Source organism: Hippopotamus amphibius, chromosome 1 (genome assembly GCF_030028045.1).
Source record: "Hippopotamus amphibius kiboko isolate mHipAmp2 chromosome 1, mHipAmp2.hap2, whole genome shotgun sequence".
In the NCBI taxonomy this organism is placed as follows: domain Eukaryota; kingdom Metazoa; phylum Chordata; class Mammalia; order Artiodactyla; family Hippopotamidae; genus Hippopotamus; species Hippopotamus amphibius.
Window position 1 is genome coordinate 69,451,023 of NC_080186.1, and position 26,228 is coordinate 69,477,250.

General features: G+C 38.0%; 1 protein-coding gene across 1 annotated transcript in view; it reads left to right on the forward strand.

The window, feature by feature from the left end:
• Window positions 1-26,228, forward strand: part of SLC44A5 (solute carrier family 44 member 5) — a 348,242-nt gene that overhangs the window by 249,491 nt on the left and 72,523 nt on the right. Inside the window, exon 3 of the mRNA XM_057695206.1 lies at window positions 7,451-7,524. Within this exon, the coding sequence (XP_057551189.1) occupies window positions 7,451-7,524 (74 nt within the window). The remainder of the gene's footprint in view (window positions 1-7,450; window positions 7,525-26,228) is intronic.

The window sequence follows — 26,228 nt, forward strand, 5'->3', positions numbered from 1 at the left end:
TATTCCAAGAAGATTAAGGAGCTTTTTGAAATGATATGGATTCCCTGTAAACTTTTAAACTAATTCCCAAGACTGTTCTAAGCTGGTTCTCCTAGCACCTCTCTCATGGTACCTTTGGTCCATGATGCAAGCTGTAACATGGGCAGTAACTATGATCTAGTTCTCACTTTACTGGTAGTTTTCTGAGTGGTTTCCTCCCACTGACAGAGTCTTGAATATTATGCAAATTTTACAAAGGTGATGTATAACATAGTAAGATCAATTTGTCTGATCTTGTCTCATTTTAAGCAAAAGAGACATTTATATAGACAACTTCATTATATAAAAAAATGAGGTTTTATTACCACTTTACAAATAGAAAATATAAATTAACAACCAGTTAAAGCTACTCTCTCAAGACAATGGAAACCCAGGCATGAACAGTATAGAAGAAAAGATTAACCATAGAGGATAGGAGAGCTTTTAAGATCCATTTATCCAAAAGAACTAAATAAAGCAGGTACAATACTCAAATATCATCTTATATGTTGAATCAATTTGAAAGACATTATCAATATCATTTTGTAATTTCTTAGGGTATTGTGTTGTTTGGCATATTTCATTTTTCAGCAACAGTTTAAAACGTGCTAAAAAAATAATCCCATAAAACTAACACTCTTTTCTCAATGACTGGGTGTCAAAATTATCTTTTAAGGTAAATGTAACCTTAAAGTCGTCCTTAAAATTTTTTAAGAGACTTGAAACACTTGTATTTAGATTGAACACCTGAAAATATGAGTTCATGTGATTGAAAGCTCATTGTATCTTCCTATTAAGTTTTTGATTCCGTGACCATGTAATTCTTCAAAATAATCTTAGCCTTTTATTATACTTGTAGAAATGGCCAGTGTAACTTGCTTATTTCCAAAACCTTACCTTACACACGCGCATGCGCGCACATGCACACACACACACACACACACACACACGCACACACTCACACACATGGTACATGGCATAATCTAAAGCTGTGGGAACAAAACTTTTAGACAATGTGTCTGAGAAAAGTAGAAGCTGGAAGCAAGGGAGAAGGTTACAATCAACTTCTTCAAACACAACTCTTAAAAAATGCTCCCTCACAAATCACCAGATTCTCCATTAATAGTCAAGAGTGGAGGAATAGAGGTATTTTTTAACTTACACAGAACTCTACCTCAAATAGCCCCAAATGTTTTGAGTCTGCTGACTAAGCATCAACTCAGATGATCCAAGTCAAGCCACATTATGCAGTTTGCTGAATGTATCTCGGTGAAGCTTGGAGGATGGCCCCCAAATGTATTGTCCTTTAATAAAGCCTCTGGGAAGTGAAGTAGCCAGTCTATTTTCTGAAACAGACTTCTACAGTAAGAAACTAAGAGATAACAGATGACTTAATGACATCACAGAGGTGCCAGCAGAACCACAGAGGAGCAATGCTTCTAGACTCTGGGTTATAAATGCAGCCAAGTTATAGACAGATGTACCCAGGTCACACCCAGAACTTGCAAATGAGAGGTGATCATCGGACTGGAGTCACGGGCAGCAGACAGTCCCTAAATCGACTCATTAGGCACGAAAGGATGATCTGTCAGAGAATAATGACTTTTAAGACTTCCATTCTCGCTCTAATGCTTGATATTAATGACCTTCCAGGATGGTTGATATTATTGGAATTTCAGCTGCCACAAAGGAAGAAAACTAGTAAATGAATCAGTTTTTGAATGAAGGTGGAAAGCTGTACCTGAAAACGAGGCAGAATGACAGTTGTAGAAAAAGAAGAACTAGTGTAGAACTGAAATATGAACTTAAGAAACAAAACTCTCTTAATTACCTCTGAATTGAATGGAATGTGGGTTTTTTTTATGATTTATTTTATTGGAGACAGCAATGTCTAGGTGGTAGGCTTAATAAGCTTAACCAAAAAATTAAATCCTTAGACAACATATTCACCAAATAGTCCTCCCCCTATACCGCACTCGCTCCAAAAAAAGATCTGAAATTTGAAATACAGTACTATGATTTTCACCAGAGCCTGCTTGTAATGTATTAGCCTGTCAGTTAGAGGTGCGTATTACTAATCATTCATGGGACACAGATTGCCGTGTGCCTGCAGCATGCAACACTCAATGCTAAATACACCATAGAGGACATTATGGCCTAGATCAGAGGTCAGCAAACTTTTTCTATAAAAGTCCAGGCAGTAAATTTTAGGCTGTGGAGCCCAGATAGTTTCGATTGCAACCACTCAACTCAGCCATTGTGGCACAAAAGTAGCCATAGACAATATATATGTAAATAAGTATGACTATTTTCCAAAAATCTGTATTTATGGACACTGAGATTTGAATTTTGTGTACTTCTTATATCATAAAATATTACTCTTTTGATTTTTTTCAACATTAAAAAAAAAACAACCAATCTTAGCTCACAAAAAGCTGTACAAAAGCAGGCAGCAGACCAGATGTGGCCCATGGGCTGTAGTTTGTCACCTGCCGTCTAAACTATAATGGATGGAAGATAATTGCCTTAAAGATGTACAAACAAAGTTTCTATAAGTCTACAGAAATGTGAGGGATCTCTTTCTGTTGAAAACCACATGAAGGAGGTGATATTTGAGCTTATTTGAAAGTTGGGATTTTAATTTTTTTAAGTTAAAAATTTTTTTTTACATTTACAATCATTTATTTATTACCCATATTAAGCTTACTCATAGCAAAGTTTTAAATTCAAATAACATATGACCTTGAACAAATACATTCCTGTATATTGTGTCCTTGCAGTGATTATCATGTCATCCATGCTATGTGTTTTTTCTAATTGTGGTAAGAACACTTCATATGAGATCTACCCTCTTCAATTTTTAAGTGCCTGTAGTGTTAAACATATAGGCACAATGTTGTACCACAGATCTCTGAAACTTACTCATCTTGCATACTTGAAACTTATAGCTATTGAATAAGTAACTGCCCATTTGCCCCTCTCTCTGGCCCCTGGCAACCATCACTCTACTTTCTGTTTCTATGAGTTTGACTCTTTTAGATATCTCAAATTAATGGAATCCTGCAGTTATTTGTCTTTCTGTGATTGGCTTACTTCACTTAGCATAATATCCTCTTGGTTTATCCATGTTGTTCAAAAGAATTGAAACCAGGATTTCAAAGAGGTATCTGCACTCCCATGTTCATTGCAGCACTATTCACAATAACTAAGATGTGGAAACAACCTAAATGTTCATTGACAAACGAATGGGTTAAAAAATATGAGATATACATACAATGGAATGTTATTCAGCCCTAAAAGAGGAGGGGAATCTGACCATATGAAGAATGGGATTTTAGTAGATGGAGTAGAGATCCACACCAGGGTCCACTACTTTTGATAGTAAAAGAGAGTATTGCTCATTGTTACTCCAGGATAATAGGTGTAAACCCTGGCTGTTTCATGCAAATTGGGACGTATGGTATCCCAGGAGGATGAGTATGAAAGGACCATGAGCAGAGAGCCCTGAATGTGGTCTAGGAAGAGTTCATGGTGTATTCAATGAATGAAAAAGTCCAAGTTGGTTGAAGCACATTGAGATGACTAGAAGGAGAAAAGCTGGAAAAGTAGTCAGGGGCTTGAGCTAGGATTAAATTTGTAGGTTCTTAAACATAAAGCTAAGACATTCAAAAATTACTGAAGAGTTGGTGGAGAAGTACTTCATTTTTTTTAAAATAATAAAGTGACATTGTCCCTTATCAGTGATGTCAGTGATGTGCAGGATGAATTGGATCAGGCAGAGACTACATGCAGGAGCCCAATTAAGGGACCACAGTAATAGTTTGAAGAGAGGTTGAGATAATGTGGACTGAGTCCAGACAGCAGGAAAAGAAAGGAAAGGGTGGATGAAGGACACATCAGAGAGCAGGAATCAAGAGAACTTGTAAACTGAATATGAAAGATAAGCTAAGAAAAAGGGAAAGTCAAAGGAAACTCCCAAGACTTTAAGTTGAGGTGACTATACATTCTATATGTGTGGGTTAGAGATAGGAAGGAAAGGGAAATCTGCAAATGAGTATATAATTGGGATCCTATTCTTATTGTAATTTGGAAAAATAGATATAAGATAGCAATGGTACTTCTAGTTTAACTTTTGAAAATCCTTTTACGCCAGGACAGCTCATTCTGAATAAAAATTTGAATGGCTTTCTTATAAATGTGAGTGTAAGCAGCTTGTTTTGAAAAAATTGGACTTTGATCTGGAGGGAGGGTAAGGGAGAGGGTTCAGGTATATTTAATCTTCTTTTTAGAACCCAGTGGGATGCAACCCATTTTTAGATTAGTACAGTGGTTCTTAGTACTTACTGCAGAAGTAAAAAAGAACCCAACTGAGGAAAATGTACAGCTATGATGGGCCTCTAGCTAGAACATAATTCAGAATGGTTTTAAACCATGAGCTTGTATCATCCAGTTACCTCAAGAGCTATCTTAAGAGTCTTCAAAATTATCCAAATTAAGTACTTGGTTTTTAAAAAATAACTCATTTTCTACAGAACACTTGGGATTATAAAGATGCCTTGAAATCAAAGAAACAATGATGATGCGCTATAACTTCTAAAATTTGAATTAAGCTTCTGCTATGTTCCTTATTCCCCAAATGATACCCAAGCTCTATCTTATATTTTCTTCATATTCAATTTAACAATGATTTTCTAAGCAGTGATTTTTTTTTCTAGTAGGGAATATGTCTGAGGAAATGGAGAGAAATAGATGAGTTAATGGGGAAAAAATGACAGATAATTGTAATTATCTGAAAGTACACATGCGCACACACACACACACACACACACACTCACCCCTATTTTTAAAAGAAAAATTTTTAAACAGCAAAGGGAATCAAATCACTATAGGAAAAATTTCAGAAATCAGAATGTTTCATGTAGAAAAGCTTTCCTACTTTTTGAAACTCTGGAATTCACGATTTTCACTTTGTTCAACATTCTTCCATGCTTAAATAAAATGAAATTAACCAGTCTGGCCATGGGGTATCGTCTGCTATTTCTCTAAAGCAGTGTTCCAGAAAAGCAAAGCAGAGTTGAATACATTATCCTGACTGGTCCCAGAATAGAATCCCCAAACATCTCAAGTTGTGGATTACTGAGAAATGCTATCCCACTGTGGTAAGAGACTGCCAGGGAAAGGGGTAGAGAGTGGTTGTGTGGGTACACAGTAGCCCCTGGTGCTGTAGTGTATCCTTGGCACCAAAAAGAAGGAGAAATCATAGTGTAAAACCCCATATGGAACCAAAACCCTGATTGATGCCATTCATCAGGGCCAGTAGCTAAGGAGTGTGGGTTTTACTTTTTAGAATTTGGGGGCGGGGGGTGGGGGATGTTTTCTGCTTCTTTCCTTGTGCTCTATTTTTAAGTTTCTTTTATTCATTTTTCTAGTATGTTTATGTCTCTCTGTGCTTACTACCTAATATGAAGGGAAAACATTATAATACTATATGATATTGTCATTATAAACATACATTATAGTATGTATTATATACAATATAACCACGTAGATATAAACTATATATATATATATATATATATATATAATGGATGCTGGCCAGCCTGGCTAGTATTTCTGGTTATATCCTGCTCCGCTTGGTAGCTACAATTATACATGAGGGCTTTGACAACGTCAAGATTTCTGATAAAAGCATACCACCGTTCTAGTTTTCTCCTCCTTTAGTTCCTCACCTGCAGGCATTCCTTATTAGGCATCAGGCTATTTAGGAACTGCCCTGACTGGATGAGAACCTGACCTTGCGCAGGATGTGTCAAAATGCACAGGAGCCAGGTCTTCTCACCCCCGCCACGTTTTGCCTTCAATAATTGTTAACCAGAGAAAACTAGAGTGCCTGTTTTCTTCTCCTTTTATTATTCTCAAAATTCTTCAGTCCCAATGAAATGTAAAATTCCTGGGATGAAATTAGATTTAAACAAATGATAGTTTGTTTCTGAATTGACCGTGATTAGCTTTCTCAATGATGGATCCATTTCCTATTGTGAGGTAGAGTCATAAGGGTGTGTGTGGAGTTTTAGATATGGCTAATTGGAGCCTTTCTAGGAAGTTGTAATCACATTAGAATAACCACTAAAGGAAAAAGTTTGGCATTGGAGCCCTAGATATTTGTCTGCCCAGTGTAACTACCTCTCTCTCATAGACCTTACATAAGTCAGCTTACCTCACTACGCCTAAAAACCTAAAGGTAGGAAACTCACAAAGTTATGTATGTGAAAGCAGTAAAGGTATCACAGGCTTTTATCAATGTGTAAGGTATGACTGTGTCTGTTCTTGTACAATTATTATTTGTTGTTATTCTTACTACCACCCCTAAAAATAGAATGTAACTTCTGCCTGCCTGTGCTAAAAGATTGGAACATATCCGTATGCCTTCTAGAACAAGAAGTTTTTGCCATGAAAATTCTCATGTGCATCTTTTAATCCTGTCAAATAGGTTGATTTTTTTTTTTTACTAATAGATTCTTCATTGTTTCAAGTAAAGAATGATTATATTGTTTCCTACTTTCAAGACATAGTTTTGACCTTCTAGACCATGTACGAGCTGAACAAAATTTCATATTGGAAATAGGAAATACTTTAGTTGAAAACCTGAGAATCCCTACTGGATACTGGTTTGACTTGTGATCCCTTAGAAAATAACCAAGTCTCTATGAGCTAAGTTTTCTGTAAACCTCATTTCACAATATCCAGCTTACAGAATAGCTGGGAAATTACAGTTTAGAGCCATTTCATTTTTTAATACATTATAGACATTGTTGTTCAAATAGTTGCTACTCTGTTCCTCATAGAAAGCTTATATAGTCAATCCTTTATTTAATAACAGTACCCTTTAAATGTGCATGTAGAAAGATAATGGAGAAGGAGGGGAATGGAAATGGCTAATTATTTTATTATACCATGGTACTGGGAAGCATGGAGAAAATCAAATAGCTTAAATTACAATTTCAAATAAAAAATAGTTTCTTGATATTGGTATACTCTAACCTCTAAAAACATTTTACGAATAAAGAATCAAGAGAATAAATACTAACAGCTCTGGGGGAGCTTCTTTAATCGTGGAGCTGTAACCACTCCCTGCGCTAACGTCTTTGATTGCAGAAATACATCCGATGTACCTTTCAGAATTATTAGGGGTAAGATGGCACATCACTGTTGTTGTGACCTTCTTCTCCCTTCCTATATTCTTTTGCAGTAAACAAGTTATTCTATACCCCCTTTTTATTCTTTTGCCCCCACCTTCTAATACCATCACCCTGGGGTTAGGTTTCAACATAGGGATTTGGGGGAGACACATTTAGTCCATAAGAGGGAGGAAAGCAGATGCTGTGTGAGTCTTCTCAGGACCCTTTTAATTCTTATTGCTTTTTGTCTTCAGGAGCTGTACAGATGTGCTGTGCTGTATGGTCTTCATACTGTTCGTTATTGCCTACATTCTTTTAGGACTTGTGGGTGAGTAAATACAGGTATAGAAGATATTTAACATTTGCTAATTAAATAACAAAGTCAAGGCCACATTTTTAACATTAATCATTTTCTTCCAAAGTCCTTATTATTGATTATTGTCTTTTCTGGAGGGAATGTACTTCACCAGGGCTCATTGGGTGGCAGATGTGATGAAAAATAAACACAAAGCAGTTTATTCAAAGGCAAGCCTAGATTACTTAGGTAAATACAATTGTACAGAAGAAAGATAAAACCTTCTGGTTGCTTTTTAATCATTTTTACTTTTGAAATTTCATTAAGCAGCTAATAAGGTTTATGTTGCTATTTACTAATAAAAACTAGGGCCTAGATAAATTTAAGTAGTATACAACCTTTTCTTTTTATAAGAAAATTAAAAAGAAGGAACAATAATTAAGAATTTCACCAAATAGTTCATTGACATATAAGAAGTCCTACTGTCTTTGCCTATCAGAAAGAAATATCCTGTTGTTCATTGTTAGGTTAAAGATTTCTCTATGGAACTGAAAATAAAGAGGACAAATGTAGATAGTCTTTATTTGGGATTTTAGAAAACTATCAAAGGGGATCAATCAAGATGGCAGAGTAAGAGGACATGGAGCTCACCTCCCCTGACAAACACATCAAAAACGCCTCTACATGTGGAACAGTTCTCACTGAAAACTAACTGGACCCTGGCAGAAAGACGCCAAGGCTGTAAGATACACACATAATTGGGTAAGAAGGGGAAAAAAGCAATCAGGTTAGAACCTGTGCCCTTGGGAGGGGACTTCAGAGGACAAGAAAAATCACACAGGTGGACACTCACCCTGGGGAGTAAGCAGTGCGAGCCGCAGACTGGGCACCCCAGTCCTGGGGTCCTGTACGGAAGAGACGAGCCCCCTTGGCTGGTTGGAGGACTGCCGGGACGAGCAGGGAGGCTGCAGGAAGCCTGGACTCCAGTTATGAGGAATACTCATGTGCTGTCTCGCCCCTGAGGCACGGTGGAGAGAGGTCTGCTCTAACGGCTGCTAGGTTTCCCACAACCGCCTTGGCATACACCCAAGCCAAATGAAGGCTCTGATCCTGCTCATTCCACGTCACAGAGCAGCACTGGATCCGGGGCAGCCATGGTCAGGGAGAAGACTCGCCTGTGGGATGCAGAGAGGACCTAGTCCCTGGACATAGCCTGGGTAGGATGGTGGCAGCCACTATTGAGCTTCCCCAAGAAGTGCATCTGAAGTCGCCCAGACCTCTCATCGCAGCTGCTTCACCACAGCTCTCCCCCGATCACGTGCCCAGTGTCCACATAGGCCTCACCTGCCCAGTGACGTGGCTCAACAACAAGGCAGGGGTGGCGGAGGCTGAGGAGAGTGATCTGCTGTGAGGGACAAAGGCGATGTGCACCGGAGGCTGTGTCTGAGCAGAACAAGGGGGACAGTTGTGGGTGCCTGCACAGGCAGTGCATCAGAGACAGCTTGGTCCTCTGTCTGCAGACAGTATGAGCAGAGAGCCCTCACAAGCCCCGCTTGCTTCAGCACTCCCCCACTCTGGGGCAAAGGTGCCAGTGCAGAGAGAGGAGAAAACATACACTTAAGGGGAACAGAGCTCATTTAGGCCCGACCCTCAGGGCTTCTGCTCCAGCAACTTGGGCTCAGACCTCCCCCTCCTCTGAGTGAGCAGTGATAGCCACTGAGCAGAAAGGAAGGCCTGCCCCACAGTGGGCTCCAGCTCTAGCCTCTCCATCTGCAACCCCACCCCTTTCCAAGGTGATAGCTGCCAGCAAAGCTGAGGAAAGATGTGACTTGCATCCCTCTCAGATCCAGCTCTCCCACCAAAGGCACTGGACACATGTCGCCTGTACAGGAATGGCCCCACATAAGAACAACCCTTTAAACAACAATAGGTAACTGTTTCACCTAAATTTATAGAGGCAGAGAAAGTTAAGCAAAATGAAAAACAGAGTACTGCTCTCAATTAGAAGAGCAAGAGAAAAACTCTAAAAAAAATAATGAAATGGAAATAAACAATTTACCAGATACAGAATTCAAAGCATTAGTAATTGAAATGTTTGCTGAATTAGGAAAAAGAATAGATGTACAAAGTAAAAATTTTAACAAGGAACTATAAAATATAAAAAAGACCCAATCAGAAATGAAGAATTCAATAGCTGAAATAAACACACTAGAAGGAATGAATAGCAGACTAAGTGATCCAGAAGAATGTATAAGTGATCTGAAAGATAGAATAATGGAAATCACTGAATTGGAACAGAAAAAAAATTTAAGAATTGAAATAATTTAAAAGATCTCTGAGATAGTATTAAGCACATGAACCTTCACATTATAGGAGTCACAGAAGGAGAAGAGAGAGAAGGGGATTGAAAATGTATTTCATGAAATTACGGTTGAAAATTTCCCAAACCTGAAGAAGGAAATAGACATCCAGGTACAGGAAGCATAGAGGGTCCCAAACATGAGGAACCCAAAAATTACCCACACCAAGACATATATATTAAAATGGAAAAAGTCAAAGATTAAGAGAGAATTCTAAAGGCAGCAAGAGAAAACAAGAAGTCATATACAAGGGAATCCCTGTAAGTCTATCAGCTGATTTCTATGCAGAAACTTTTCAGGCCAGAAGGGAGTGGCATGATATATTCAAAATGCTGAAGGGAAAACCCTGCAACCTGCAATACTCTACCCTGCAAGGTTATCATTTTGAATAGAGGAAATGTTAAAGGGTCTTCTCTAAGTGGAAAAGAAGTAAGAATCTAAAGGGGAAAATCTCACTAGGAAAGGCAAATATATAATAAGAACTGATGATCAACCACTTAAAGACTCAAAGAAAATTCTAAAGCACCTATAACTATAATAAACAGTTACAGACTTTCCTTAAGAAATAAGAAAAATCTCCAACAGCCTAAACTACCACCTAAAGGAATTAGAAAAAGAAGAACAAACAAAACCCAAAGTCAGCAGAATGAAGGAAATATTAAAGAACAGAGAGGAAATAAATAAAATAGAGATTTGTAAATTAGCTACACTTCAATTAAAAAAAAAAAACTAACAAAGGAACTGGTGTGAATATCTTCTGTAAGAAGATTTCACCATTGCATATGAATGTATCACATTATCCCCAGAGACTAAAGTCTTATCCCTTAGATGCTGACTTAGAAAACTTCACTGTATTATTATTATTAGGGCGGGGGCTGTAAAAGTCAGATAATAGCTTCTAGTATCAATAATTAATGTCTGGACTTAATGTGGATAGGTTGTATAAGCAGAAAGAAGGCAGTGCCTACCTCGAGAACAATGGAAACTGTTCTTCTCTGTTCTTCTTCAGTTTTATCTTCCAGTAAAGAGAAATACTTTGAGAACAACAATTGAAAGTAATTTCCAAAAGATCATCTGAGTAATACCAGGTTAAAACTACACACAATTGGAGAATTCAAAAAAGTAAGGCAGGAAGATAGGAAGGAGAGAAGAATAAAGGAGTATAAACCACAAAACCAAATAATGTGCTCTCAGGTCTTCAGAAGATTCCTCTGTTATGTCTTCAGTGTATTTGAACTTCTAAACATTAATGAATTAGTAGCACAATACATAAATATATGAATTGAATATTATAATACAGTGAATTTTCTTGTTATACGGCTAATAGAATTTTAGCTTCTTCAACTTTGGGACACGTGTTTGTCTCTAATTTTTTTGTTTTTTTTTTACTTTTTGTCATCAAGTTGAAATATGTTGCATGAGAGAAAAAAAGATTTGGAGTCAAGCAGATATAAGGTTTCCTTATATTACTTGTGGACTTGAGCTACTTTCTTAATCTCAGTTTTATCACCTGTAAAATATGGAAACACTGCCTACTTTGCAGGGCCGTTTTGAGAAGTAAATGAAATAATGTCCAGCTACGCCGGTACTGCCACATAAGAGTACGAGGCAGTATTTCACTTGCTACCATTGTATGATCTAGTTGTTCTGAATTTTAATAAAGTGCTTTTAAATGTAATTTACTATATTGTTTTTATAGCAACTCATAATTTTGGCTATTAAAGTTTGAATGCACACAGGGACTTCATGAGGATCTCTTACTGTGCCTGAAATCTTTCTGTTAGGCAACTTATGACTTAATCGAGTAAGTCTCTGCTCTGTATCTCAGAGCCAGTCTCTTGTAATCCATGGAGAAATGCCTTCTGTCCTTATCTAGGGTTGGGAAAGCCACTCTCTCCCTTGTCATCACAGTCGAAGAAACGGGAGTGTATACTGTCATTCCCTCTGGAGCAAGATAAGAAATTGGCCTTTTTGTTCAAGATCTCCAGATTCAGTTTGTGAATGCCTTAATTCACATAAAGAACTTGGAAGACAGATATTCCTCAATGAGAAACTGTGTTCAATATTGGATTAATTTAGTATTTCCTCTAAATTAATCCTTATGCCACTGATTAAAACGAGCGACTCACAAAATTTAATATATATGTGTTCCTCATCCCTGAGCTACAGATAGCCTTACTAGCCTGTTTCTAAGATAAATTTAACTCTTCCAATGTTGGACTAAAAGAAGAATGAAGGAAAATGCTTGGCAGAGGTTAGTAGGAGTGTTAAGAATTTTTTTAACGTGGAAGAATGTATACCTTCACCTGAGGAAAGATGAAACTAAATCAATTTTACTGATGTCTTGTAAGTAGTTTTACATCTTTTGCCACTTTATTAGATTGGGACCTTCTTAGGCTTATCTTTCATCCATGTTCTTTTCATAAAAAGGGTTCCCATGAAAGAGCCATGTTTCTTGCAAATTCTACCAAGAGAAAAACTGTTCTTTGCCCTTTATGTGGAATATGGCCAGCTAGGGTAACACTTGGATGCAACAAAAGCACTTGACATTCGACTGATGAAAGGCAGAACCTCTGTTCAAGTGGGTGAAGTGGAGTCTGGGTAGGAGGTAATCAAATCTCCTTGAAAGATCAAAGTAACATTTATGATAATAGCCCTCTTTTGTCCTACTTCACTGATGGGTGCTATTCAATTATTGTACTAACTAAAAAAAAAGAATAAGAATATTTATTATGCAAATTGTTCTTGCTACCCTTGTGCTAACATTATGTATACAGTAATAGCGTAATTTTAACATTCAATAATTTTTTCTTTCTTTTTCTTTTCAAATGGATTTCCAGTTGAGAGAGTTAGTTATTTCATTGTTGTATTTACACAGGAAGCACTTACAGTTAGGGTCTAAAGTTTGTTTTTGGTTTTGTTTTTTAATCTTCGTCGGGAATAATTATTCCTATTAGTTGAGGAAATAGGAAGTTAACAAGAAGGTAAATTAATGCGAGTAAGCCTAGAACTCTGTCACTATCCTGTGAGAAACCCGAGCAACATGGAGAAGCCATGTATAGGGGTCCTAGTCAATAGGCTAGGCTGAGCTTCCAGGGATAGACAGTGTTTACCGTCAGCCCTGAGGGTTTTCAGAGGATTGAAGCCCCACTCAACATCTGACTGTGTGAGAGACCCCCAAGGGGCTCAGCTGAGGCTTCCCCAGATTCCTAACTCCAAAAATCATGAACAAAATAAAATGGTTGTATTAAGCCAGTGGGTTTAGGGATGCAGTAATAGATTCACAGGATAAAACTTGGTACCCAGAAGTCAGATGCTGGCTTAACAAAACCTAAAATATGGGCATTGGTTTTGGAGACCAGGTGGTATTCAGAAGCCTGGTGGATTTTGATGGGATTGTTGGTGAGAGTTTGAAAGAAAGTCAGGAAACGTAATTGGAAGCAGGAAGGAAGGGCAATTTGCTATGTGGTGGTGAAAGTTTGGCAATGCTGTTGCCAATGGCGATTAGGAAATATACCTAATGAATTCAATGATCTAGCTAAAGAGACCATCCTTAAGAGAGGAACCAGCCCTGAAGAGCCTCATCTACCCCTGGATCTGACTTAGGTGGTAAGATTCAGACCTTGAGCTTGAGCCTAATGCCTTAATTGTTGAGGCATCTGGGGTTCCTGGGAGAGTAAAAGCATATTTGATTGTGGAGGGAATGTAAAAAATTTGCAGCCATGGGCTGGATTATAGTAGTTTTAACACATGGCTGCAGACTCTTTGCCATTCCTTTCATCAAGAGGTGGAGTCTGCATCCCTGTTTCTTGAATTTAGTGAGGTTAGGGATTGCTTCTCTAATAGGGCATGAACCAGGCCAAAATATTACCAGTAAAGGGCCTTGATGTCCAGGTAATTTATAGATCAGTGCAAAGGATTAAAGGAAGGCCATCGTGGGTCGACTGGAAACAGTAGGACTGAAAGTACGAAGCACAGAAAGGAGGAGATTTACATAATTCAGTTTTAAATCCTTCGTGGAATGAGGTGGAGAATAAACAAAAGAGCTGAATTAATAATTAAATGTGGTCCATCTTGACCCCATCATTTCTGGTATTAAAGTACGTGTTCATTGTCTGGGGGTAACAATACAGTCACGTGTCTACTTTTCCATTCATTGCTTAAGGAAATCCAGCATATCATTCTTTACCCTGACCTGGACTGCCCCGAAATGTCAAGGAGGGGGCAATCTTATTTCCAGTTTCTCACTGGGGAGCAAGACCTTGTAGTCTACTGGAGCTCTGATGTTTTGGTTGGTGCCATTAGGTATCATCTGGATCCTTCCACTCGTGTGGTGGTTTCCTACACTAGGATCCAAGACTATAGCTTTTTAGTCTTTATGCCATGCTCAGCCATTTCTCCTCAAAGCATGACTAGTGTCAGAACGCAGCCACTACTCTTAGACCCTTTAGTTAAGCCTAGGACACCAGTCCAGTCTCTGCCTTCATGGTATTTGTGTTCCTTTTGACCTATAGATCTAGTTCAGGGTCAGTCTGTTCTGTCCTAAATTAAAATCTCAAGGAGAAAGATTTAGTACTCATCCCTTCCTTCTCTTAAAGCTAATTAGTCTTCCCATCCCAAGGGATATGAGTATGGGAGAAACCATATTTTCATAACTGAGAGGTCACTCAAGTGATCTTCTAAAGAACAAAGATAATTCCAAGATGATTTTTTGATTCTGTCTATACAGAGAAGCAGTGGACAGCCTCTCTTACTAATAAATAAACAAATATAATTTTAAAAAATTATGTTATGCCTCACCAGGCATCCCTTTGCATTGAGCTTTGAGGTATGATCCCAATATTCACTGTAAGTGGACACTGGTGATGGAGAATGAATATGACAGGAAATCACACTGTACCTTTATTTTGCTTCAGAACTAAAATGAGCCTACCTATCAGATCACAGCTTGGAAACATTGTTTTAGCAAAATTATTATTTTTTCAATAAAAAGGTAAGAAATTTAAAGAACTCCAGTTCCATTATTTTAAAAATTGTTCTCGTGAACTTTTCTTAATGAAAAATTTATTGTATTTGTAAATAACCAGAAGTATTAAATGTCCTTTTGCATTCTTGACAAATATATAAACGTTTACGAATAAAACTATGTACCTATACTTTACTTTGGAAGCCTTCATTTTAAAAGGAAAGCACTTAGTTTTGACTGTTATTTAAACAGGTTTATTTTTTAATGCTGAGTGAGATTTTTACTGTTTGTGGCATTTTGCTGAATGCATGAATTCCAGAGGATTTCAAGTGGAATATTGTTAGCATGAGAGAGACTGATTTGTGCTCAAGGACATGACCCTAAACTCACCATTGGGTGAAAGAGGCCACCTGTGAAATGAGAAACAACATTTTTCTTATCCAGGCAACTGGATACAGGGCTGCTTCCAAAAATGTTTCTACAGCAGCAGTGTCATCAACACAGATTTTCAAATTCGGTATCATGTGTCCTATTATCTGCTTCATTGCATTTGTAAATTGCTTGTGTTAAAAAGCCATAAGCACAATTTGGCAGGCCTGTTCCTCACATATTAAAACAGTTAAAATGTACCTTTAAGGGATACAAAATAATGCTTTGAAAGCCAACATTCCCAACCAGCAAGTGTTTAGGGAATGCCTTAGCTGTCCCACACAGATTTGCAGTTAATTTTTAAGTGTCAGTGCAAGCAGTTGGTCTAATCACATTTTCTCCTTGACAGAGGGCTTTGTAATGGCTGCAACTTCTAACTCAACCCTAGAACACAACAGGAACATGCTTTGCAAATGTTTGGAAATAAGAGATAATACTAGATAGTAATACTTGCTCCTGGTGCCTCAGTAACATACATTCCCTTGATATGAGGGAAAGGATGATTTGCCTGAATAAAGTTTTCACCCATTTCTTATTAATCTTTGCTAACCTGCTATAAATTACCCAAATAGGAGTAATTACAAATAATTTCTCTTCTTCCCTTTCTTTCTTCTTCCTCTCTCTCTCTCTATCACACACACACACAAACACACACGCACACACACACACACACACCAGCTACACTTAAAGTGGCCTTTTACAGTTATTTCTAAAATAGTGAGAAAATTAAGGGGAAAAGATGATTGATCCTGATTTGTGTTGATTGCTATGTAATGTTGTCATTTGGTTTTATTCACCGGTATTGTCCAGGCAGTTTAATTCTAGAGGCTGTGCTCTTAATCACCATGTGATACTGCCTTTTTTTTTTTAATTTTTTTTTATTTTTTTGGGGGTACACCAGGTTCAATCACCTGTTTTTATACACATATCCCCGTATTCCCTCCCTTCCTTGACTCCCCCCGCCTCGAGTCCCCCCCACCCTCCCCGCCCCAGTCCTCTAAGGCATCTTCCATCTTCGAGTTGGACTCCCTTTGTTATACAACAACTTCCCACTGACTATTTTACAGTTGGTAGTATATATATATGTCTGTGCTACTCTCTCGCTTCGTCTCGGCATTTAATAAAGAAGATGGGTGAGGATTCTTTAAGTCATGAAGGTTACTGAGCGAGGGAGCAGACCAGAACCCCATGATACTCTCCTAATGCTTTCTCTCCCTCCTTCCCCTCCTTTGGCTAATTCCACATAGAGTTGGGCTTAAAATAGAGAGGGTAAGAGAATGGCACTAGAGGAGTAAGTGAAGAGCAGGTATTATTTTGCAAGCAAAAATCATGAATAATCTGGTAGGTGAAGTCTTGCTCTGTGAGACTTGAGTACGTGTTCACTTTGCTGCAGCGTCATTGTCTACATTCAGTAATCATTTGCAAAATTAGCTTCTATTATGTACACACTAAAGAGAGGAGCATATTCTTTATGATAATCCACACCTATTAGCACAGAGTTGGTTTTTTTCTTTCACTTAATGCATGTGCCATAGAGTAAATAAACTTATGTCACACAGTATCTCATTCTTTGGGCTTTTTTGTCCAGGAAGACCTCAAAGGACTTCACAGATCTTTCCCAAAAGTGTGTTTACTAGTAGATATTAATAATGAAGATTACATGTAGCATTTTCAGATAATAAATTGCATCAGTTTTTAAGAACAATGAAAGCTCTTTCTTAATGTAAAGCAATGGTTGTCAATTATAGAGCCACAATTAAGCAAGTAAACACCAAGATGAGTGATACTGAATGTGTGGTGACCTTGAGTTTTTCACGGAAAATTGGAATAGGAAGTGAAGGACCCACTTGAGCAGAGCCTCTGCTATGGATTGCACGTCTGTCACTGACAATCTTGTTATGCGAAAACAATCTCCCTGTAGTTCATTACATAAAATAACCCAAGATGCTGACTCTTCATCCATATGTGGGACCATGCTCCAGCCCACGTGTGCACCACACTTGTTTCCTTTCCATCCCCAGTACCCATCCTACCCCTCCCCCTCAGGGGCCTTTGTCCAGGTGTCCATCTGCTGGAAACCTCGTTGTCCCACTCTTCATTTTTCAGATCTTAACTCCTGCATTACTTCTCAGGGACATCATCCCTGGCTTCCCTCATTTGGTCATCTGCCTCTATGAATCCTTCTCTTTGTACCACATATTGCTTCTTTGTAGTGCTTGTCAGACTTGAAACTTCCCATTTGTGCAATTAATTCATTAAGATCTATTTCCCCCAGTAGACTGTAGGCTCTGGGAGAGCAAGGACCTTTATATACTCAGAGTCTAGCATGGTGCTGACACGTAGTAGGCACTCAAAAAACATTTGTAGAGTGAATGAAGAAAAGAACAAATAAAGTTCTGTCTTCATTATTTCCAACCTCTTCAATGTGAATCAAAACCTTAAACAGGTTATAAATAGTGGTACACTAGCTTCTATTTAGATTAACTAGAAAAAGAAGCATATTAATGTAGTAAGCATAGAGTCAGACCTGCTAATACAGAAGAACAACAAAGATATTGTGAAGAGCCTAATTTGATTTCTTGGTTATTTGGTGGTTTTTCCATTTTCTTTCAATTCTAAATATGTTTTAAATATATGCTTTGTCCCATCTTTAACTTCCTATTCTCACCCCTTCCATTTTACAGACTTTGAAATTTAGAATGTGTGTCTTTCTGCTCCTTTCTTTTGCTGTCCTTTGTGGCAGTAAGTTCTGACAAAAGAGTCTGAACCTTATATCTCTGGTAGTTTTTTGCTGAATATCTTGCTAAATATGTCTAAAGCTTCTCCCTTGAGTAGGCTGGTCACTTGTTCAGAATATGTGCTGGGTATTTTTCATTCTCCCCTTGGATCTCTTCTCCACCCCCTCTTCACCCTGCTCTGTCCCCTGAGAAGCTGGCATTTATGATGGCATCAACGGGCGCTCCTGTCTCCTGGCTTCCAAACTGGTTTGGTCTATGGGAGGTATCAACAGTAGATTGGAGGGTAGGGAATGGTTTTGTGGAACTTATTCCTCTGACTCTGGCTGGTAGATTACCGCAGGTTACGTGCACCTCTCTGCCTAAGGCCCCAGGTCCAATCAGCCAACTCTTTCCATTTGGCTTCTCTCTCTGGATTTGGGGAAATCCTTCCTCCTTTGCCCCTTCAGGCCAAGAGGACTCCATGTTGTAGCTAGCCTCTGGGTTCTGAACTCTGCCCATACCTTTGTAAATATTTCTTAATTGAACTCTCTGCAATTATCCTATGTGAGTATAACATCTATTTCCTGCCAGGATCCTGCTGTATTCTAGAAAACAGCAACCCTACCTTGAAAGGTCTTGCTTCCTAGGTGGTGTTTTAACTGGATCTTCCATGGGGTTTTTGTTCTATGAGGCCGGCTGTTCCAGGTGATTGAGTCCTTGTTGGTCATTCCACTCTTGACAAATTTGTCACATAAGCTTTGTGGGGATCTAGGTCAGCCTTTGTGAGTAAAAGTCCATGTTATCCAAAACCCACACCTAGTCTTCATCCTTATTGTCATAATTACTTTTTCACGAAATCATTGAACAAGTACTTTTCCCTCCAGTTATTGAAAGCTGTCTCTACAGAGGGGTCTTTACTAAGCAGCCACGTGAGACATAAGTATCTTCATATTCTGGGTCCATTTGGAGGTCAGTACTTCTAATATTTCTTAAACTTTCTTGCCATTGGTTGTCCAGTATTTCTTCTTTTCAAATTTGTGATGATGTGGCCAAATCATTGGCCTCTGTCTATGACTAGATAAGTGATTCAGTTCATCTCTCCTTTCAGTCAAAGTAGATAACCAGAAAAATGCCTCCTGATCAGTGCCCACGGATCCTCCATAACCATCTATAAATGCAGTTAGATGTCTTTCCTTCCTAGTCAAATAATCATAGGGATATTTCCTTGAGCCATAGCGACGTATTAAAGCTGTGCCTCAGGAATCAACTCACTATTATTGTGAGCAATCGTCTTATGTAACTTTCTTGTGCCTTCATGACCTTCTCAAGCACTGTATGAATATACCACTTCTACTCAATAATGGAGTGCTACTGGGCACAGCCAACTTTAGGCTTAATGGATCAGATAACATTCGGTTCACTGATGGGCTTCTCGTGTCATTAGGTGATCACTCAAGGTTCAGGAGCTACTTCTCAAAAGAAGAACATTTATCTGCTGAAAGGATATATGGATTTTCTCCAAAGCCATAGGAACCTCTAATAGGCATTTGCCATATAGACCTAGTGGCAGACCTGCTAGTATGGTAACTTGGATTATCTGAAAAGCACTTTATTTCTTGGGACAGCCATTAAATGCTGTGCCTCTTTTTTTAATGGCAGACAATGCAAGGTACAGCAACTTATCTTTTACTTTAGAGGAGATATCACTACCAGACCCTCCGATCTTTACTGGAAGACTCCTGTATTTTTGTGAGATTTATCTCCCATCCATTAGCACACATACGTCTTTGTAAGACATCCAGATTATATGCTATCCAATATCCTCCAGATCTTATCATCATGATACCATCAGTGTAAGGAATCTGTGTGGTATTCTGTGAAGTCAGATAGTATATTAAAACTGTGCAGACTAAATTGTGACAAAGAGCTAGGAGGTCACATAACTTTGAGAGGAGATGGTGAGGATGTAACACTATCCCTGCCAGGTGAAAGCAAATGCTCCTGGTGTTTTAAACTTACTGGAAAAGGGGAAAGCTTTTGTTAGATCAATTGCTGCATCCAAGCTTGCAGAGGCTGCTTTGATTTGTTCTAGTAGAGAGACAACAACTCGAACAGCAGCTAAAATTAAGGCCATAACTTCGTTAAGGTAACGCAAATCCATTATAATTCTTCAGAAACCATCTTCCCTCTGTACCGGCCAATAGTAAGGCCCAATGAATGAATGAATGATTTAAATTTATAAGAATATGATGACTGACAATTCAGTATGAATGATTGAATGGGAGTTTCACTATATTCTAGACCCACACAAAGTTTTCATATTTACTTTTTTTTTAAAGAAGTAAGGTAAATAGGTATCTGTGTAATTGGTTAGGTAGGCCCTAAGGAATATTTTAAATCAAATTGCAGTCTCCATGTATTAAATCATATAGTGAAACAACAAAAAATACTTAAATCCTAGGAATTGTAGCTATGAGTTTAAAACATGGCAAGACAAATCAAATAGAAAATAAAATTTAAGTATTGTGAATATTTAGGTTGAAAGAGAGAAAGATGATTAACTGCTTCCTTTAAGTATATAAAAAGACTTTTGAAAGCTATGCAGTAACTAGATATTTATTGCTGCATAGCAAACTACTCCCAAACTTGGCAATGTAAAATAAACAAACATTTCTTGTCTCACAGTTTCTGTGGCCAGGAATTGGGTAGCTCTGGCTCTGAGTTCTTCATGAAGTAGCAGTCAAGATGTAAACCAAGGCCACAGTCAGCTGAAGGCTTGATCAGGAAGGATCAGCCTTCTAGACAGCTCCCTTGCATGCTCGTTAGCAGGAAGCTTCAGTTCTCACTGACTGCTGACAATCATGTGAGGTTTTTCTGTAGGACATGTCAGATGGCTTCCCCTAGAGCTACTGATCTAAAATAGAGAGAGGCAGAGCAAAGAGGAAGCTGCACTGCCTTTTATGACCTATTCTTGGAAGTCACCAAATATTATTCTGTCACATTGTATTCATTAGAAGCAAGTTACTAAGTCTAGTCCACACTCAAAGGATAGGGAATTAAGCACCACTATTTGAAGGAAAAATACCAAATAATTTATGGACATATTTGAAAGCCACCATACATGCTGATCAACTAAATACAGGTAAATGGGATTATTCAGATCTTTTGCCCATTCTTTAATCAGTAGTTTGGCTTTTTGAAGTTGAATTGTATGAGCTGTTTATGTGTTTTAGATATTAAGCCCTTATTGGTTATATCATTTGCAAATATTTTCTCTAATTCAGTAGGAAGTCTTTTTGTTTTGTTGATGGTTTCCTTTGCTGTGCAAAAACTTTTAAGTTTAATTGGGTCCCATTTGTTTATTTTTGCTTTTATTTTCTTTTGCCTTTGGAGATAGATCTAAAAAACATTACTACAAGTTATGTCAGAGACTATCCAGCCTATGTTTTCTTCTAGGAGTTTTATGGTTTCTGGTATTACATTCAGGTCTTTAATCCATTTTGAGTTTGTTTTTGTATACGGTATTAGAAAATGTTCTAATTTCATTCTTTACATGTAGCTGTCCAGTCTTCCCAACACCACTTATTGAAGAGACTGTCTTTTTTCCATTATATATTCTTGCCTCCTTTATTATAAATTGACCATAAGTTCATGGGCTTATCTCTGGGCTATTTTGTTCCATTGATCTATAAGTCTGTTTTTGTGCCAATACCATATTGTTACTATAGCTTTGTAGAATATTCTGAAGTCATGGAGTGTGATTCTTCCAGCTCTGTTCTTTCTCAAGATTATTCTGGCTATTCAGGGTATTTTGTGGATCCAAACAAATTTTAACATAGACATTTTCCCAAAGAATACGAATGACCAGGAAGCACATGAAAAGATGGTCAACATTGCTAATCCTCAGAGAAATGCAAATTAAAACCACAATTAGATATCACTTCATACCTATAAGAATAACTGTCATCAAAAATAACTCAAATCATAGTTGCCTATGAAACAATGGACAAAGGATTAATCTCCAAAATATACAAGCAGCTCATGAAGCTTAATACCAAAAAAGCAAATAACCCAATCCACAAATGGGCGGAAGACCTAAATAGACATTTCTCCAAAGAAGACATACAGATGGCCAACAAACACATGAAAAGATGCTCAACATCACTAATCATCAGAGAAATGCAAGTCAAAGCCACAATGAGGTATCACCTCACACCGATCAGAATGGCCAGCATCACAAAATCTGGAAACAACAAATGTTGGAGGGGGTGTGGAGAAAAGGGAACTCTCCTGCACTGTTGGTGGGAATGTAAGTTGGTACAGCCACTATGGAAAACAATTTGGAGGTTCCTTAAAAAACTACACATAGAACTACCATATGATCCAGTCATCCCACTCCTGGGCATATACCCAAAGAAAACCATAATCCCAAAAGAAACATGTACCATAATATTCCTTGCAGCACTATTTACAATAGCCAGGACATGGAAGCTACCTAAATGCCCATCAACAAATGAATGGATAAAGAAGATGTGGCATATATATACAATGGAATATTACTCGGCTATAAAAAGGGATGAGATGGAGCTATATGTCATGAGGTGGATAGACCTAGAGTCTGTCATACAGAGTGAAGTAAGTCAGAAAGAGAAAGACAAATATTGTATGCTAATTCACATATACGGAATCTAAAAATAGTACTGATGAACTCAGTGACAAGAACAAGGACACAGATGCAGAGAATGGACTGGAGAACTTGAGGTTTGGGAGGGGGCGGGGGGTGAAGGGGAAACTGAGACGAAGCGAGAGAGTAGTGCAGACATATATATAGTACCAACTGTAAGATAGATAGCCAGTGGGAAGTTGTTGTATAACAAAGGGAGTTCAACTCGAGGATGGAAGATGCCTTAGAGGACTGGGACGGGGAGGGTGTGGGGGACTCGAGGGAGGGAGGGAATACGGGGATATGTGTATAAAAACAGGTGATTGAACTTGGTGTACCGCCCAAAAAATAATAAATAAATAAATAAATAAATAAATAAATAAATAAATAAATAAAATTAAAAACAAAATAAATCACAAATGTTGGTGAAGATGTGGAGCAAAGGGAAACCTTGTACACTGTTGGTGGGAATGTAAATTGATGCAACCACAGTGGAAAACAGTATGGAGGTTTCTCAAAAAGACAAAAAGATAGAACTACCATGTGTCTCAGTAATTCCAGTCTGGGGTATATAGCCAAAAGAAACAAAACACTAACTCAAAAAGCCATACAAAAGAATGAAATTTTGCCATTTACAACAGCATTGATGTACCTGGAAGGCATTATACTTAGTGAAATAAGTCAGACAGAGAAAGATATATACTGTGTGATATCAATTATATGTAGAATCCAAAAAATAAAACAAACTAGTGAATAAAAAATGTATATGGGATTAAACTATAAGAAAGAACTCCATGATAGCATATCCCCCAAAAAAATCAGGGAGAACAAAGACAATGTGAAATCTATATATTTTTGAGATTTTTAAGAGTGTGAATAAACATCTACATCAGTGACTCTCAACTGGAGCAGTAGCACTGCATAGGGGGTCTTCCAGACAATGTGAGTTGACGTTTTGATTGTCACACTGTTTTGGAGGTACTGCTATCTGTTGGTGGGTGGGTGGGTGGGAGCCAGGGCAGATAGAAACCTGGCAATATCTGGGACAATTCTGCACAGCCAAGAATTGCCCCACTTCCTGCCTAACTTTCCCATGTACCATTCATCTAGGTGACAATTTGCTTTTAAATATTTGAATCTAGAACTTTTGTTTTAAAATTACAAATTTTTATTTTTGTATGGTTTTAATAACTACCAAGAGAATTTGAGGGAAGATTGTACTTTTTTGGTTGGAGTTTACTAAAATTTGTTCATTTAGGAAAACCATATCATTGACAATACCACTTAGTATTTGTGTCTCCTACACAATACGCCTGAATCCTCCTGTTATTATAACTATTACACTCATTGATTCTCTATAGGTACAAGTGCCTATTTTACTGTCTTCTAGTTTAGTCACATGTGAACATTTGCTTATTGACGTGCATACTGTTTAATTAGAAATTATTTTCTTATTTCTCATTTACATTACAGCTAGTACACTTTACTGCTTTTTTTTAAAGAAACTGTGTGCATGTGGTAGATGAGTTATGTTATCTATAAATATTATTTCATGATTTATATAAAAGTAGCACTGTCAAATATGTGTTTTAAAAAGGATGTTTTGGGTGTGGTGGGGTTGAGAAGGAGTGACATATAAACCCATGATGCTACAGCACTATCAATCGCCTTATATAAGAAGCCCTGAGATTTGTGGGGAAATATTCTAGAACAGATCTATCCTGGAGAAACATAATGTGAGTCACATGTGTAATGTTAGATCTTCCTAGTAGTTACATTTAAGGGAGTAAAAAAGAAACAGATGAAATTAGTTATAGTAACATACCTTATTTAATTAACCATAACCAAATATTATCATTTCAAATATAATCAATATAAACAATATTAATAAGATATTTACATTCTTTTTTGTTGTTGTTCATAATGTCTTTAAAACCTGATGGGTATTTTGTAGTTATAGTATGTCTCAATCATATAAGCCACATTTAAGTGTGCAGTAGACGTGTGGTTAGTGGCTACCATATTGGACAGCACAGTTCTAAAAGTTCCATGAATAGAGAAATTCCAAGAAAGGGAATAAAATATAAGAAGCCCCTTACTTTACTAATGGACAGAATGACTGCTACTGCATATTTCCTTTTCCTCCTCCTTTTTTTCCTGCCATATTTCTCCAGTGGAGAGATGTGGACTTAATGGAGAAGATAAAGAAAACTAGTTACCCTTGACTGAGATGACTTGGTTGAACTGGCTCTTGAAGTTTTCAGCTCAAAGACCTTGATGTTGCAGCTCAAACACAGAGCATCTGAAGCAAAACTTCTGTGCCAGAGGCTGTGGGGAGAGGTGTAGCTGCAGCTTAGTAAACAGCCACCTGCCATAATTCAAAACTACAAACTCAAGAAGAACACTTCCCTTGGCACTTCCATCTTCATTTTCCTGTCCTTTGTCCCTGGGCATCAGATCCCTGTCAACCAGACGTTCTCCTTCTCCTGCCAAGTACAAAGCTCTTTTTTCACAGATGGCAGAGGCTCCAAAATTACCTGTTATCTCCTTTCCTACCATATGTGTCTAACATATTGCTGATCCTCATTTAGTTGATATCCTTGTTGTTTCCCACTGTTAACAAGCTCGTTCCTAATCTATACTTTAGTAGGCAGCAGAATAGTGACTATAGTGTAATGTTTAAAGCATGAGCCCTAGAAAGCAACACTCCTAAGTTCAACTCCTGTTTATGCCACTTAAAATCTGGGTGATTTTGAGAAATAAATAAAACTCTGAGCTGCAAATAATATCTGAGGTTAAAATAATATCTATCTTACAGGGTTGTTGTGAGACTCAAATGAGAAATGGATATGCTACATTTAGCATAGTACTTGATATGTGTAAGCAATTAATAAATTGAAGCTCTTATTGTTATACTGTTTCCTTAATCTGTAATTCCTTCCCTACTCCTGGTCACCTTCCAGATTCCTTCTCAAATCCTAGTCATTTTCCAGTCTTTCCCAGGTCCCACATCTTCTCCAAGCCTTCTGCAAACTTTATTCTTTCCTTTTCTTGTGTTTGTTGAGAACTCATATAAACTATACTGGTATTGACTTCTAGTACAGGACACACAGTGGTCATGTAGTAAATTCTTTCATTAAACGACAGCTGATGAAAAAAATGAAAAAACTATAGCAGGTGCTGCTGATGCCCACACCACATCCCCTCAGTCCTTCCAAGTTTGCTTGCAGCTATGGCGGATGGTTTTACCATGCCCACTGATATGCGGACATGGACAGGTGTCCTTCATTGTTCCTCAGAAGGTCTCCCGCAGAGTGGAGTCACCTCACCCACGACACTATCCCACTTGTGAACATGTCCTTTATTGGCTTTGCGCCCTTCCCTGTCTCACTCTTCTCACCACCCCAACCCCCTTAAGCTTTTGGAGTCACTTCCCAAATTAACTACCTGCATCAAAGCCTTTGTCTCAGTGTTTGGTGTCCATGAAACCCAGATAAGACAAGAACTAACATTACTGAGTCCATATTGTATGCCCAGCACCACGTTAGGCATTCCGCTTTCTTTATCTTCTTTTGTATTCTCAACATTCTTTGGGGCTGGGT